This window comes from Poecilia reticulata, linkage group LG17 (assembly GCF_000633615.1).
Source record: "Poecilia reticulata strain Guanapo linkage group LG17, Guppy_female_1.0+MT, whole genome shotgun sequence".
Classification (NCBI taxonomy): Eukaryota; Metazoa; Chordata; class Actinopteri; order Cyprinodontiformes; family Poeciliidae; genus Poecilia; species Poecilia reticulata.
In genome coordinates this window covers 27,092,876-27,110,064 of record NC_024347.1, presented here as the reverse complement: position 1 = coordinate 27,110,064, position 17,189 = coordinate 27,092,876, and the positions used below count along the sequence as shown (strand labels likewise).

The 17,189-nt window shown below is 38.2% G+C and overlaps 1 protein-coding gene across 1 annotated transcript in view; it reads left to right on the top strand.

Moving 5' to 3' along the window:
• Nucleotides 1-17,189, top strand: part of zfyve9a (zinc finger, FYVE domain containing 9a) — a 38,594-nt gene that overhangs the window by 18,662 nt on the left and 2,743 nt on the right. The window contains exons 7-18 of the mRNA XM_017310097.1: nt 751-914; nt 2,736-2,865; nt 3,155-3,277; nt 4,520-4,675; nt 6,062-6,286; nt 8,011-8,093; nt 8,203-8,307; nt 10,958-11,108; nt 11,979-12,059; nt 12,853-13,015; nt 13,942-14,047; nt 15,103-15,284. Of these exons, the coding sequence (XP_017165586.1) occupies nt 751-914; nt 2,736-2,865; nt 3,155-3,277; nt 4,520-4,675; nt 6,062-6,286; nt 8,011-8,093; nt 8,203-8,307; nt 10,958-11,108; nt 11,979-12,059; nt 12,853-13,015; nt 13,942-14,047; nt 15,103-15,284 (1,669 nt within the window). The remainder of the gene's footprint in view (nt 1-750; nt 915-2,735; nt 2,866-3,154; nt 3,278-4,519; nt 4,676-6,061; nt 6,287-8,010; nt 8,094-8,202; nt 8,308-10,957; nt 11,109-11,978; nt 12,060-12,852; nt 13,016-13,941; nt 14,048-15,102; nt 15,285-17,189) is intronic.

Here is a 17,189-nt window from a genome sequence, read left to right as displayed (position 1 = left end):
TCCTTTTGTAATGACATTCTGTCCCAATAGATGGAAAAACCAACAACTGGGCCTGAAATGAATGTATTTTTTAGGGCTGAAACGATTAAATAATCATTAAGTGATTTAGTAATTCGTCATCTGAACTTTAAATAATGACATTTRCTGAAAGAACATTACACAAGCAGTAATTATGTCAAAACTGTACAGAAAATATATTTTTTTATTAAAGGTAAAAGAAGAAAATCTTTCTAAATGTTCTACCAAAAACTCCATAAATGTCGTACTTTTAGCTTCACTCGATTAAAATTACAATTTTAAAAAAATCCTACTATCGCCTTTTTCTCTCCAGTTATTAATCAGTTAATCAAAAATAAGTAAATTAATTAATAAACATATCAGCCCTATGCTGTATTGATACATCAAAGCAGAAATTACTGAGCATTTTACATGTTGATGTTGGAGATGTATATATTTTTTTAGCCTCCTTTTCTATAAATGAACAAGCATGTTATGTTATTGCATAAAATATTTATTTTCTTATTTTAAAAATAAGTTATTTGCAGTTGTCATATATTACTAATAATGTATAAAAAAAGGTGGTTAAATAAAAAACGTGGCAATTTCTTTTCAACCAATTCATCGTCAGTGTAAGAACATTTGCTGAATGAAACAATAATTGCAGCCCTAAAAAAAGATTTTATTTTTAAATAATTACTGCTGGATTAATCCCCTTATATTTTTTAAGTTCTCTGTTTGTTTGCTGTTTAGGCTCCCTGTCGCGGGACCAGAGGAGGGTTTGGTTCGCCGACGGGGTTCTTCCAAACGGAGACGCAGCAGAGTCCTCCAAGCCGCCGTCCTCCGGCTCGGCGTCCTCGCAGTCACGGGTCGCCTCCGCCTGCTCCAACAAGTCCGCCACGGCAGAGGCCTCAGAGGTGAGATCGGTACGAAGCGCGTGTAGCCCCGACCAATGCTGCTAGCTTAGCTCAAACGGATGAATAAAGGGAGTCACTACACTGCAAAAACACAACATTTTATCAAGCGTTTTAGTCTAGATTCTAGTGGAAATATTTCAGCACACTTGAAATAAGACAAAACTAACTTAGAAGTAACTTTTCAGCAATAAATAGGAGCTTGTTTTGTGTCAGTAATTCCTTAATGTTGATGAAAATGTAGCATTTCCACTGGCAGATTATTTCACCTTGATAAGACATTTTCCCATGTTATAAATGAAATAATCTGCCGGTAGAACTAGAACTTCATCAATATTAAGGAATTACTGACTTAAAACAAACACTTATATCTTGCTAAAAGGTTATCTATGAGTTAGTTTTCTTATTTCAAATGTTTTACGATATTTGCACCAGAAACTAGACTAAAGATACTTGATAAAAATGTGTGGTTTTGCAGTGAGTGAGCTCTTTACTCAGGAAATCCTGCCTCCATAACCGACTGTAATATGTTAAACATGTTAAAATGAAGGGAATTACAAATGCTTCGGCACTAAAAAGCTTAATGTTGAGACATATTGTGCCTGGTTGGACCATTAATGGGACTATGCTCATGTAAAAGTATTCCTACAGCAAAGCCCTTGTATTTGTTTGGAGTGAACAGCTGCTGAATGCCATCTGTCCAAGTGAGTTTTGTTTCAGAAAACAATACATTTCATGTGGCTCAGCTGAGAGACGTTTCCTGCTCAAATTATCTCAAGTGACGTTGCATTAGGTAATCTAATTCTGGCCAATTTCTGGCAAACTGGCCATGTGGCGGTAGAAAGAAACTCGRTGGAGACGGGGAATCAACAGAAGATGCCAATTAGGTTCGACACTAAATGTTTTTCTTCCACTAATCTGAACTTGAAGCTGCTGGGGAAAGTCTGGACGTCTCAGGCTGCTGCCTCCGCGACCCGACCCCAGATTTAGGAATGGATATATTATTAGGGGTGGGCTGATTTATCCAAGACGATTTTCTTAATTTTAGGAGATTGGTGATCAACCGATACTTGCATGTGAAGCCGGTCTGATCTACCTCGGTGAAAGTGTAATAATCATCCACTGTCCTCTTCTGTGAGAGCGGTTTGACCGACGGAGCGGTTTGACCGACGGAGCGGTTTGACCGACGGAGCGGTCACCAGGTGGTGGCTGCATGTTTGCAGTTAACAACAGTCACTCCACCCACTTTCCTGCCACTTTTATCAATATTTCAGACAAAAAAAATATTGGTATCTGCCAAATTCAGAATTAGCAGGTCAGGCTTTTTATCAATCAATAAAATTTTATTTGTACAGCACATTTCAGCAGCAAGGCATTTCAAAGTTCTTTACATCATAACAAACACAAAAACACAGAGTCATGCAACATAGAATCAACAATCAAAACATCACATTAAGTCAAATGCCAGCGTCAAATTCAGAATTGATTGCGTTTCAAATACGACTCTAAACAGGTGGGTTTTTAGTCGGGATTTAAAGGAAGTCAGCGTTTCAGCTGTTTTACAGTTTTCTGGAAGTTTGTACAAGATTTGTGGTGCATAGAAGCTGAATGCTTTTTTTTTTAAAGATCAGTAATCTACAATCAACCAGAACATTGCAATCGGTGCACCCCCTTCATCAGATGCATATTTATGACCCCCTATCCAAGTAGCCCAAAACAAATCCAGTCTGTGTTGTTCAGAATGTCTTGAAAAGGTCAGACAGAGGTTGCATTCGGGTCACTTCAGGTGTGATCGTAGCCTAACACCTCCTCTCCACCCTGCAGGCGGCCCAGACCCCCGCTGCGCCGGCGGGCAGCCCCGTGGGCAGCTCCCTCAGCCTGATCCCGGAGGACGGGCTCCCTCCCATCCTCATCTCCACCGGAGTCAAAGGAGGTACGGGAGGCCACATCACAGGTGCTTGCCTTCATCCTCACCATTCTGCTGCCTCCTCATTGCTGCTGTGTTTGTGTCCGTTTAGTGTGCTCCTCATGGCCTTTGTGTCACCGCTCATGTTTTGCACCACTCATTGCCCAACAGAGAGGGGAGAAGCTTTGTTCACGGGAACGCTGAGGCGATGCTTAAACGATGTTGTGGAAGCTGTTCTGTTGTTCTAACCAGACACAGCAGGACCTTGAATCTCTGTCTCGCTCTGGCTGGTTTTTCTTCCTGTTGATCTGACTTCAGCGCTCTGAATCTCCCGCAGATTACGCCGTGGAGGAGAGACCGTCGGAGATCGTCCTCATGCAGCAGCTGGAGGAGGGAGGCCCGGACCCCCTGGTGTTTGTGCTCAATGCTAACCTGCTAGCCATGGTCAAGCTGGTCAACTGTGAGTCATGTTTACACCCCTCTGTTACACATTTATCAACCAATCAGGTTTATTTGTACAACACTTTTCAGCAGCAACAGTCCAAAGTGCTTCACATCAGAAAAACACAAATTCTTGACTTAATATTCATACTTGTTTTTATATAAAATAAAATTAATCCTTTTTGTACAATGTTATAAATCAAACCAGTTCAAATAAAACTAAGCAGCACTGAAAAATCTGGAACATATGTCTGGATTTCACTTCTGCTGATTTAATCCTCTGCTGCACATTTTCTTGTAAACGTTTTCCTTGTTTCTTGGTATATAAGATTTTTATTTTCCCTACTGCAGAGTGTCCGTGAATCATTTAGTCTTAAATTCATGTAACTAAAACATGTTAAACATTTACAAAAAGTAAGTAGGTCTTTATTTTGTTGATGTTGTCCTGACAGGACTGTTTGATCTTGTATATTCTATGCATTCTCTTTTTTTGTAGGACTTTTCTGTCGGGCAAAACTTTGAGTCGCACTCAGACATCGTCGCATCCTCTACAGGTGTCAAACACGAGGCCTGGGGGCCAAATCTGGCCCGCTGTAGCTTTTTATATGGACCTTTAAGCTCCAAATTACATCAATAATTCCCTCCAGTTTTTCACACTTCTGCAAAATTCACAGAAAATCAGCAAATCTCCACATTTTCTTCTGATTTTAGTGCAAATTTTCGCTAAATTGGCCAAAAACATTGAGTTTAAGTGACCGCTGCCTCAGCCTTTCTTGATGTCAAGTTATAATCTGCAATTGATACGAGTAATAAAAAGTCACATTTAACATCACACATTAGCACAAATATTGTAAAAATGTCTTAGAAACATTTCTAAATTGACACCACAAAATCTGGAATTCTGATTGTAAGAAACGACTAAAACAATCGCAGAACGCTGGAGGAACAGCTACTTATTGATATTTTAACAAGTTAATTGGTTTTTATCAACATATATTGGCACAACCGGCCCTTTAATAAGAACATTCAGATTTTTGACATGGCTCAAAATGAGTTTGATACCCCTGCTCTCGATGCTGGAGGCTACTGTTGCTATGTTAGCAGCTAGCTAGCTGGCTTTTTGGCGTCTATATCTGTGGATATTGGCCTTAAATTCCATTCGTAATGGTTTTAAAAAGTCTTGGTGAAACCTGCAGAAACTCCACTGATCCTGGTATTAAGTTCAGCGTCCTGACCAGGTTTTATTCTCTTTAACTCTCAGATGTTAACAGGAAGTGCTGGTACGTGACGACTAAAGGCATGCACGCCGTCGGCCAGGCCGAGGTCGTCATTCTGCTGCAGTGTCTGCCTGACGAGAAAACCATCCCCAAAGACATCTTCACACACTTTGTGCAGCTCTACCAAGAAGCCCTAAGCGGTGAGAAATTTGCTGCGGCTCCTCCAGAGCTACAAAGAGCAGAGCTCACCTTGTTTTAGGAATCCATTATTGTCACGATTAATCAAACAAATTATCACATTCTGGAGATTTTTCATTTACCCACTGTAGCCTTTTTTCATAAGATTTTAGAAAGGCATAAAAAGATGCAAATAAACAGTTCAGTTCATTTTTTAGATAAGGAAATAATCATGTCATTGCCTAAAATGCAACAGCACCTTTAGAGAACGCCTGGCCTGTAATGATACATTTATCTGGACGATAAATTGTTCCAGAAATTATTGTGATGCACAATAATATCATTGTTTTGAGACCATTTTCAAGTAATATAATGGAAATGGCATAAATGGGACACATTGTCGAAGATTGATAAACTTTAAATTGTAATGAACATTTGAAACTGGAAGAGATTTTAAATATCCAAAATAAATGAAACAACAAATAAAATGAATTATAAAGTCTCTACAAAAACAAAATTATCCCAGAAAAAAAGGGCAAGTTGAGACTAAAGCAACAGATTGAAGAGTTTTATCATCTGGTTTTTGATAGAAAGACGGAATAAAGAAAAATAACAAACCATTCAAATGGAAATGATTGAGTTCATTTTTATTATCATTTGATTAATTGATTTATTGGTTATTGATCAGTGAATGCTTGATCATTTATAGCAAAGGATACATCTGCAGCTTAAAAAATACTTTTAACATCAACATGTGAAAAGCTGAGCTCTTTGATGTGACATCAATAATTATTGATAGCATAGCAGAAGCAGAAGGTGTTTCATGTTTATTTGTTTATTTATTTTTTACAGAATTTGAACCAGGTGAACATACTTGCATGTTTACAGACACATAAAAGCTTTTCTTCTTTTTTTAATCTTGAATGCATAAGATACTTTGTTAATAGTTTCAGCTTAATTACTGCTCTGAATATGTTGCTATTTCAGGACGTTCTGTTTATTTGGGTCGGTAAAAATTGATTATTAAATTAATTGATCATTTCAACAATTGATTCATCACGATGAATCCGATTGTTTCCAGAGAGTACATCCCCGCCAGCCGCCTGTTCACCTCCAGCGTTATCGTCTGGACGTCTCGTTTGTGTTTTGTTTTTTTACATCCATACGCTGCACAGCAAAAACTGCTAATATGAGCCGACTGCGACGGCTCGCTTTCCTCAGGCGGCTTCCTGTTGCGCATTTGCATCAGAGCCGTGTCAGCTGCTGGAAGGCAGTCATATTGTGTGTGTTGATCCTCATTAAGCCGCCGTCAGTCAGGCGTTTGCAGGAAGTGCTGGTTTCATGGAGCTTCAGCCGCTCGCTGTGCTGCCTGCTGACTGACTCTTCCTCTTCCTCCCTCCGGCCACCAGGCAACGTGCTGAGCCACCTGAGTCACTCATTCTTCACCCAGAGCTTCCTGGGCAGCAAAGAGCATGGCGGCTTCCTCTACATCAGCCCGTCCTTCCAGTCGCTGCAGGACCTGCTGCTGCCCAACCCGCCCTACCTCTTCGGCATCCTCATCCAGAAGTGGGAGACGCCGTGGGCCAAGGTCTTCCCGATCCGCCTCATGCTGCGGCTGGGAGCAGAGTACCGATGTGAGTTTGGATCAATCAATCAATCAATCAATCAATCAATCAATCAATCAATCAATCAAGTTTATATGTAGAAAACACTTCAGCAACAAGGCGGTTCAAAGTGCTTTGCATCATAAAAACACCACAAAAACAATTAAAACATCACATTTTGCAGTCGTTGCACATCAAAATGTTGGTTCGTGTTTCAAATACTACGGTTCAAAGCCAACTCTGTTCTGCCAATGGAGCTGCTACTTTTTCATCAATATTAAGGATTTATTTACTTAAAGCAAATTCCAATATCTTCCTGAAAAGTTGCCTGCAAGTTAATTTTCTTATTTGAAGTGGCACTAAGATATTTGCACTATAAAAGATACTTGGTAAGATTTTGTGTTTTTGCGGTGAACTTGCAGAAACCAGAGCCTCTCTTGATGCTTTGTGTCATTTTAAAGCAGGCAGCTGTTATGCTGCCCCCATTTTTCTGCAGTGTCTCATGAATCTGGAAAGCTGGTGTGCAGATTTGTCAGAGAGGCTCTCCTTCTCCTCAGAATCCTCTTTTCTCGCAGTCGGACCTGCCAGCTCAGAGCTCCGCCGCGCTCTCTTAAGCCAAACGCCTGCATCCTGCAACTTCGGCTGGAATACATTAACAAAGACACGTTTTCAACACAAACTGCTGGAATCACCAAGAAATTAATCCGCAGCACAAACGCTGCTGTTGTCAACATGCTCGCCTCTTCGAGGCCTGACCCACACAAGGCGGGTTGGCTCTGATTCTGCATACTGAGGCCAAAACGGCTTTTAGTGTTTAGGGATCTTTTTCCAGCTGCTGGATGAGATGAAGTTGAAAATAGTAGTTTAAGAAGCTTAAGAAGAAGCAGGATTCTTCTTTTGAAAGTTAGGAGCCTTCTTCCTGAGATTTCTAATTAGGTCAGCTTCACTCAAAAATACTCAGAAATTTATGTGTCAAAAATGAAGGTCTTACAAAGTCTTGAATTTATTTTTTAAAAGTAAGTTTGCCTTTAATATGTTAATCACAGGTCTTTATTTTTATCTTGTTAATCTTGTATATTCAATGTTTTGTTTTTGTTTATTCCTCCCTTTTCTGCCAGACTTATGTTAACTCACTGCTAACATACCCTTGCTAGCTAGCAAGCTTTTATTGCATCCGTTTTGTGTAAGTGCAAATTTATTCTCAATTGGCTGGATGAAGTTTGTAAATTTGTCCTGTGATAAACGTCTTAAATTCCATTCATAATGGTCTTAAAGACTTAAGTTCATTTAGAAAGTAAGTTTGCCTTACATTTTTTTAGTCACAATGCTTTAGGGTCATTAATCTTGAATATTTAATGTATTTTATTTATTTTTTTGTCACAAAAGTCAGTGTTACGTGCTTCATTACATTCTGTCAGTCAAGGCGGTTCAGGCTACCGCTAACTCACTGCTAACATACCTTTGCTAGCTAGCTAGCTTTTTTGCATTTATCTGTAAATGCAAAATTCTCGCCAATTGGCTGGATGAAGTTTGTACTATTGTGTCATGATACATGTCTTGTATTCCATTCATAATGGTCTTAAATTTTAGTTGGTGACACCAGCAGAAACCCCGTCATGCGTCACAATAAGAAATAGTTTTCTTAACTAGCCTACTGCTTTTTGCTCTGGAAAGTGATACAATAATTACATAACTGCTAAGTCGGCTGTGATGGAGTACATTGGAGTTTTAACTTTATTTATTTGCTCTTGCAGTTTATCCGTGTCCACTGTTCAGCGTTCGCTTCAGGAAACCTCTATTTGGAGAAACCGGGCACACCATCATGAATCTGCTAGCGGTAAGTGGCTTTCACACTTTTTTCTCTGTTATTTAAGTGAAAACACTTCAAAATGAGCCTGTTTGTGTATGTTAATAAAATAAAATAATATGGTCGTCTTTTTTTACAGGATTTCCGTAACTACCAGTACACTCTGCCGGTGGTGAAAGGTCTGGTTGTGGACATGGAGGTGAAGAAGACGAGCATCAAGATCCCCAGCAATCGATACAATGAGGTGAGTCTCTCAACGTTTCCCTTCAGGAACCTTTTCCAGTTGGATCAAACTGGAACATCCTGTTGGATGTGCAGCGTATCAGAGACGGCTGTTAAAACTCGGTGGTGGTAGAGTAATGGTCTGCTGATGACTCACCTTTTCAGGACTCAGACTCTCCATAATTTATGGAAACATGAATCAACCAGGAGAACTTGGGCTTTGTAGCAAAACAATGTTCTGAAGCTCCGATCCACGTCTGTATGGCTAAAAACAAACAAAATCCGTTTGAGAGGCCTAGTCAAAGCTTGGACTTCAGTCCAATTGAGTTGATCATATATCATTTTTAAAAAGTCATCGAGGGTGCCTGCATCCTTACAAAAWGTAAGAAATAAATGCATATAAAATTAAGGCCTTAAACTATCTTAAATTAATTTAAGAAGTGTAAGATGGTCTTAAATACTTTAATAGTAATTCTTACATTTTGTCATGGCAGGGCTATTTAACCGTGTATGTGTCGTTTATTTTTCTCAGGACTTTTCTTTCAGGCAAACTGTTTGAGTCGCATGCAGAAATCTTTGTTGCTTTCTGCAACTTGAGGCCATTGATGTATCCTAGCTATTTAGCTAGCTAGCTTTTTTGGAGTCTATCCTGGGTAAAGTGCAAATTTATCGCTAGATGGCTGGACAACGTTTGTCTTCGCCACCGCCTGGAACCCTCATGATGCCAGGCGCAATTTGTGTAAAAAAGCTTGATACTTCTGCTATATGAAAGGTGCATTTCTGCCGTGATACAGGTCTTAAATTTAATTCATAATGGTCTTTTTAAAAGTCTTAATAAGCCTTAATTTTAAGTTGGTGAAGAATGCAGCTTCTTTTTTACATAAAGCCTGGTTAACTTGCTTCTAATAAGTCAAGTTATTGTTTGAAAACTGCAGTTTTCTGTATCTGATAACTTGTTCAGTCTGAAACTTTCTGTACTTGTAGGGACTATTTCTAAATTTCAACTTGGCAACGTCACTCTGACCACTTGTTTTTACTCTAATAAATTTAGCAAACCTCCATGCTGCAACAGATAAAAATACATTTATTCACCCTTTGCTATAACGACAACAATTTGAGGTTATATCGCCCATCAAAAATATTTAACATCCTCTTGATAAATCCATAAATTGATGCTAAAAATGACGATACCTTTGTTTTTTGTTTTTTTCTACTCAGCTGGTCGATTACATCGTTTAAATTTATAATTCAGGCAGAAGCAGAAAAACAAAACAACAAGCCGAGTATCTTGACACAGTTTTTCTAGCTGACTAGTCTCTGTCATTCATTTTTAATAAGATGTTGCAGCATGAAGCAGGGCTCAGGCACAGAAGGTCCCCGGTCACGATCGGACATGTTGCTATGGTTACGGAATGAGCCGGCGGTTTCCTGCTCCGCGGAAAAGGAGCGTCTCAAGGACGGTGTGTGCTTTGAGAGTTACGTGTTTTCATACCACACGCGCTCGTTGTGACTCCCAAGAACGGCTCAAATGTGTAAGGATGGGGGGAAAAAATTTTACAATTTCCAAACTTTATGCAATATAATGTCTCCTTTAAAGGGAAAATTTGGTTTTCTAAAAACTAATGTCTAAAATCAATGCAAGTCATAAAACTAGATAAATAGTGTACATATGAGGTTGAGTTGAACCTCGGGTGTGTGTGTGTGTGTGTGTGTGTGTGTGATAGAGAGAAAGAGAGAGAGAGAGAGAGAGAGAGAGAGAGAGAGAGGGGTGCCCAAACTTTTTGTCACTGGGACCAAAACTAACAAATGTAAGCAACTTGCAGGCCACAAAATTCATTACATTAAAAATGCAAACATTTATTGTGATTTTATTTTTGTTTGTTTGTTTTTTAATCTGCTCAATAATAAACCAAATTTAAATAAAATCTATTAATTCTTAAAGATCCAACACATAAAAAAGACGAGAGACTTTAGTCTGTCCCCTTGTTAGAATAAAAACATAAAGTACTTTTTATTTTGTTGGTCAAATTTTTACTGTTCTTGATTTGTGGTCGGGGGGCCGATGAAAAATCATTTCAAGGGCCGCAAGAGGCCCCCGGGCCACGCTTTGGACACCCCTGTTTTATAGTCTGCATACTCCAGCTAGCGATTAATCACGAGTAATCCAATTAATCRTTTCAGTCAGCAGATTTTTGTCGGGTTGAAAACGTGACTTTTGTTTTATCCACACACACAGTTCTGTGTTTGGGTGATGCATGGAAGAAAACATCAGTGTGTTTTGTCCACACACAGTTCCGTGTTTGGGTGATGCAAACCTGCGCGGTTTCCCCTGCAGCTGAGCATCGGGTCTCTAAGCTGCCCACGTGCCATAAAGTGTCGCCTGCGGGGCGCGAATGAGCGTCAGCGTTGGAGTTTGGCTGCCGCCGCGCTGACAGATGGGAAGTCAGCAAAGCGAAGAGCGAACCGCCGCTCTGCAGCGTTTAACGCAGCGAGTGATTAAAGCCCTGCAGATTTTCAGTTTTATTTCTGATTGGCAAACAGACGCAGGATTAATACGAGGAACTGGGATCCAGCTCCAGGCTGCCATCGACGTTCAACCCGAGATCTGCAGCGGAAGCGATTAGGCCCAACCCAACGCCGTTGGTCACGCTGTGCGTTGTGTGTCCTTGCAGCTGATGAAGGCCATGAATAAGTCCAACGAGCACGTTCTGGCCATGGGGGCGTGTTTCAACGAGCGGGCCGACTCCCATCTGGTGTGCGTCCAGAACGACGACGGGAACTACCAGACGCAGGCCATCAGCATCCATCACCAGCCGCGCAAAGGTGCACAGAGTCTAACCGAGAAGTTTGTCGAGATTCTACTGTAAACATCTTAGTGCAAAACTGACTTATAAGTAACTTTACACCAAAATATAGGAGGTGGTTTTAAGAAAAAAAAACTTTCTGTGGCAGATTATTTCACTTATAACAGGGAAAATGTCTTGTTTTAGTAAAATAATTAGGCCTTTTGCAATAAGCCATCAATCAATCAATCATGTGGTTGATTGCATGATTTGTCGTTTTTCTTTCTTTTTTCTCTGTTTCTACCAAAAACTGGATGGTAAAAGTCTTTAATCTGGTGTTTTGGTCTCAACCAGCTGTTTTTGTTTACAGAGACTTCTTAATGCATTTTTATTGTTTCTGTCGTTTAGATTGGATATTTAAAATGTTTTCCAGTTCCAGTGTTAAATTTTGATTTGAATTTAAAGTGTATTGCTCTTTTGAAGAATGTGTTTTTGCATTATTCTTTTTACACATTATAGTCCTTGAAATTCGTCTCAAAACAACAATATCATTTATCGCAATAACTTCCAATTTATCGTCCATAAAATGTTATCTAGAAATAATCTGCCAGTGAAACAAATACTTTTTCATCAATGTTGATGAATTATTGACTAAGAAAAGCTCCTACATTTTGCTGAAAAGTTGCATTTGAGTTGGTTTTGTCTTATTTTTAGTGTAACTATATTTTCATTCAAAACTAGACCAAAAGTATTTTGTAATATTTAGTTTTTGCAGCGTTTGTCCCTCATCTCTTCCCGTTTTTGCGTCCCGTTGACTTGCCTGTTCTCCTTTCTGCTCCCAGTTTAACGTCTCAGTAGTTTTCTAGTGAATCTGAACTGACCTGGTTTGTTTGTTTCTCTGTTTCTTCAGTTACTGGATCCTGCTTCTTTGTTTTCAGTGGTGCGTTGAAAGCCTCGTCCGGCTTCTTGGCTAAGACCAGCATAGTAGAAGGTGAGAAAAAATGTGGATAAAAATACCAGATGGCTTAAAGGAAAATATAAAAACATTCCTCTTGTATTCAGATTTATTGAGATGAAACTTTGTTTTTCTTGGTAGCTTTTCTTACTCGGTGAAGCTGTGACTATTTTACAATTTCAGATTTTTCTTCAGAGGGAATTGGAATCGTTTTCTTGCCTAACATGTTAATAACATACCGAGATTTAGGGTTTGTTTGGCCAGATTATCAAACGGTAACTAATATAAGTTGACAAAGTTTTATTTAACTTTAATGGGAAGTAAACAGAAAGTATTAAAGCTCATGCAAGTCTCAAAGGTAAGTTCTCGTCTTTAAATGCGTTAAAACTTAGATAAAGTTTGACAAACGTACAGAAGAGTAGCGGACCGAGTACGGAGCCCTGAGGGACTCCAGGTTAGACGTAATAAAGTGGATTTACACCACAGGAACGAGACAAAAACATGAGATCTCATAAGAGTAACTACAAAAAAAACTGAAGCAAGTATTGTAATCTTTTGGTCAGGTGTTTCTTTCTTACCCAGTTTCTACAAACCTAAAGCTTAAAAGTGGTGAAACTTTGTGTGATAATCCATGAAATCTTGCTATTTCTGGCTTATTTCATATCATAAATGAATATGGCACAAAGTTCAGTTAATATTACTCTTTTAATTCCTGTTTTATAGCCTCTCCGAGGACAAATGAGCCACACAGTCTGTAAAATCTTGAGCTGTTAAAACCGTTTCCTTCAGCATCATCCAGTGTTACTAATTCATTTTACTTCTGCTTCAGACGGTGTGATGATCCAGATCACAGCGGAGACCATGGACTCTCTACGGCAAGCCCTGAGGGACATGAAGGACTTCACCATAACCTGCGGGAAGGCGGAGCAGGAGGAGAACCCGGAGCTGGTCCACATCCTGTGGACCGAAGACGACCAGAACTTCAACAAAGGGTGAGAGAAAATGAACATTCAGATAATTTAACTGACAGATTCACAGTTTCTGCTGTAGAAACTCAAGTAACAACTCGGATAATAAGTGATCGGTTTTACAGACGTCTAATTGAAGCAGAAAACAGATTTAAATACTTGAGTTGGATTGTAAATAGTTAATTTACTTCAGTAACTTTTTAAAAAAAAATTTATTTACTTTCAGGAGTATTTTTACTACACTGTACTTTTTATTTTTACTTGAGTAATTTCTAAAGTATTTCTACTCTTGAGTAAAATGTCTGGATTTTCTGCCCACTGAATGAAAATCAAACACGTTTTAACCAAAAATCCACCAGATTCAGACTCACCTGCAGTTTCTGTTAAACTTTCTTCAGTTTTTTTTATTGAAAGGAGAAAATGATTTGGAAACTTTTTATTTTGCCTGAATTTGTTATTTTTTGTTGCTGATATGAATTATTGTCATTTTGGTCTTTTAAAACACCAAAAATTTCCACTTTGTATTTTGGTCCGCCTCATTACAAACTTTTTAACTATTAAATAATTGATAATTTGATCAGTTACTCAGTATTTGACTTTTTACTAAATACTTTTTACTTTTACTTGAGTAAGTTCTTGAACTAGTGACCTTTTACTTTTACTTAAGTAAATGTTTTGGGTTTTCTACTCCTGTGAAAGAAACACATTTATTTCCTAATAAATGTGTTTTTGAGTAGATGCAGCATCAACTAACCGGTGGAATATTTATTCATTAAAGCTCCGGCGCTCTGCGGGAAAAAGCCCGACCCGTTCTGAGCTCATAAAGCTCCAGAGGAGCAGCTGCCTGCTGCCCCCCACCACTCTGGAGATGAATTGGGTTAAATTGCGTCTCCCCAGGAATCCGACTGGTTTCATTGTCGTTGTAAACAAAAGTTTCTTTCTCCTCTCAGCGTCATCAGCCCGATCGACGGGAAATCCATGGAGTCCATCACCAGCGTGAAGATCTTCCACGGCTCCGAGTTCAAAGCCAACGGCAAGGTCATCCGCTGGACCGAGGTAAAGCACACACACACACACACACACACACACACACACACACACACACACACTCTGTCCAGTTTACTGCAGGACATTCAGGCCAGCAGGCAGATCTCACAGGATCAAACGTTCAACCATTTTTACCTTCGTCCCACGAGGCTGCAGGTCTAAAAACTCAGAAAGTTCACATTTTACAAATGAAGGAAATTTAAAAGAAAAATAAAAAGTTTTAAAACTTTTTCTACAATAAAATTCAAGCACTTTCCAGGTTAGTCATCAAACTTTTCCAACTTCACACCTTTGGAGATAAAAAGGTGTGAAACAAATACAAATGAACTAATAAAATACACTTTCAGTTCACTATTATATATAATTTTTTACTGTTATTAATAATGTTTTATTCTGTGTAAGCTAAAATATAACAAAATTTCATGTTTTGAAGTGATTTTTCTCTCGCATCCTAAACACCCGACTGGTCCGATAACAAAGCACTAATTTAACACACCAAAAAAAACGTAACAAAAATATAAACCAACCTTTATTTAAGTCAATAAGTCACTGAGCCAGTAGGAATATTAAATATCATTACATTGAAACGTGTTAAGATAAATAACTTTCCTGCTCAAATTAAATGCTTAAAGAATCTAAAAAATGTTCTGAAGTTTTCTGGCGTTTAGCAAATAGAAATAATTTTACTGACCTAAAACTAGAGAAAATTAGTTTGATTTAACTTCAGACGGTGAGAAAAAAAAATGTTTTAAGTGTATGAAAATGTCCGGTTTCAACTAAATAATGTTTTCCAAATTTAAATTTTAAACTTTTTCTTTCTTTAGTTACGGCGGAGACGTATTGATATGTTTACATCCTTATATTATTGTTCATTACTAATGTCTAGTTGAAAATTTGGGCTTTTAATCAAATGTCAGATTCTTCATTATAAAATGTTATAAAATATCAAACTTTCCAAACGCATCAGTGAAATTCAAGGGTTTAAAAAACCCTGAAAACTAAGAGAAAATGTGAATTTTGGAGCTCATCTCTGCGGTGCGTTCAAGGTGTGTGTGTTTTCCCAGGTGTTCTTCCTGCAGAGCGAGGACCAGCCCAGCGGGCTCAGCGACCCGGCCGACCACAGCCGGCTGGCGGAGAACGTGGCGCGGGCGTTCTGCATGGCGCTGTGTCCGCACCTCAAGCTGCTGAAGGAGGACGGCATGGCCAAGCTCGGCCTGCGGGTCACGCTCGACTCTGACCAGGTGGGACGAAGCTGCCGCCGCGCCGCCATCATCCTCAGGGAGCCGTTCGGACCCGGATACCGGATACCGGGCTGGGATCCGGGTCCGAACGCTGCGCTCTTAAATGTTGCTATTTTTAAAGTCCAAACCTTTTCTCACAAATTAAAAAAAAATGTTTTAAAGCAGCACAAAATAATAATAATAATTAAAAAAAAACTTTAAGATTATTTTAAAAAAGTAAAATCACCAAAAAAAAAAAATTCAACAATAAATTATCAACATTTTTTTAATTAAATAGATAAACAAATGGCGGAGCGGGATTCTAGATTCAAAACTTCTGATGTTTTATTGCACGTTTTCCTGAAAAACATCCAGTTTTCTGATTATTGAAGGAAAAACATTTAATTTGTTCTCATCAATACAAAAAAATAATTTAGGTCAAACTTCATTTGAAAACATTTGGTGCTTTTAGTTAAGTTTTAATATGGAAATTAAAATCATATTTCGCTGCACAGAGGTGGATTTTAGATTACAGGTGAGTAGATGTGGTCCTGGTTACCATGACAACAGATGGAAACCAAAAAAAAACTCAGAAAAGATTATCATTTTGTTTTGAATCTGGTGTTTTTGTGCATAGATTTGGATTTAAAAGTCGTAGTCGTAGCCGCAAAAAATTATTCCAGGGGCCGCAGATGGCCCCTGGACCTCACTTTGAGCACCAGTGCTTTAGGTAATCTCTTCTGAACCAAAGCAGTCAAATTCATTCAGTCCCTCCAGGATTTTTCAACTGTTTTTTAAATTAAATTTTTTATTTATTTTTTTTAAATCACTGCTTTTGTGAAGCTACTTTAAAAATATTTGAATTTTTATATATATATTTTCTCAAACTTTTTCCAAAACCTACAAAAATAACAGACATTCAGATCGGGAAGCCAAACATTTTTATTCTTTAACGAACTTAAACAGCTCGATTTTCCATCGTGGATTATAACTTGACATCATGAACTGCTGAAGCAAAAGAAACACTGCCACCTACAGGCGGGAGTTGGCATCCAATGTTTTTCACTATTGTGGAAAAGAAACACAAAGTTGTAAAAACTGGTTTATATACTGAACATAAACATTCATTTAACTATTCAAACTGGGATTTAGTTAAAAACATTTATTTCCTATAAATATTCATTTTTCCTCACTGAATAAAATTAGATTAAAAGTTTAATTTTTCAGTGATTTTTATGCTGTTGCTCTAAAAGTTTAACTGATTTTAAAGGTTTTTGCGCCTCTGGCGTCCGGAGCAGCTGAGCCTTTTATAATCTATTTATATTTATTTAAATATGATCTCATATATGTTRGAGAAAAACAGAAGTGGTAGAAAAAAGTAGGAGCAGAAACTTTGCTCCTCTAAACTCAAAAAGTATCGACCTAATTGAAAGTTCGAAAACCGGTAATTAAAAACAGCCTGAAAGAAAATATAACTTTTATTGAATAAATAAATCCTTAATATTGATGAAAAAGTTCTACTAGTGGCAGATTATTTCACTTGTAGCTACAGTAGTTATAATTAAAATAATCTCCCTGTGGATCCAGTACTTTTTCACCAGTGTTAAAATAAGCTGCTGTTGCTTGCAGTTTTTGTCTTATTTAAAGTGTAGTAAGATATTTACAGTAAAAACTGGACCAGAAATACTTGGTAAGATTCTGTTTTTTCAGTGAAGTTTCAGCCACTTTAGAAACGGCTGGTTTTCCACAAACTGTTGAGCTTTAAGTTAATTTAAAGGATAATTTTTTTTACATTTTTTACTAAATGTTCTTCCATCAATCTTTCACCATTTTATTGCTATAATAAAATCGTTGATCAAAGTGAAAATTTGGCCATTTAGTAAAATGTTTTTGTTGTATTATCCTGTAGTTCTGACGTTTCTGCCCCCCCC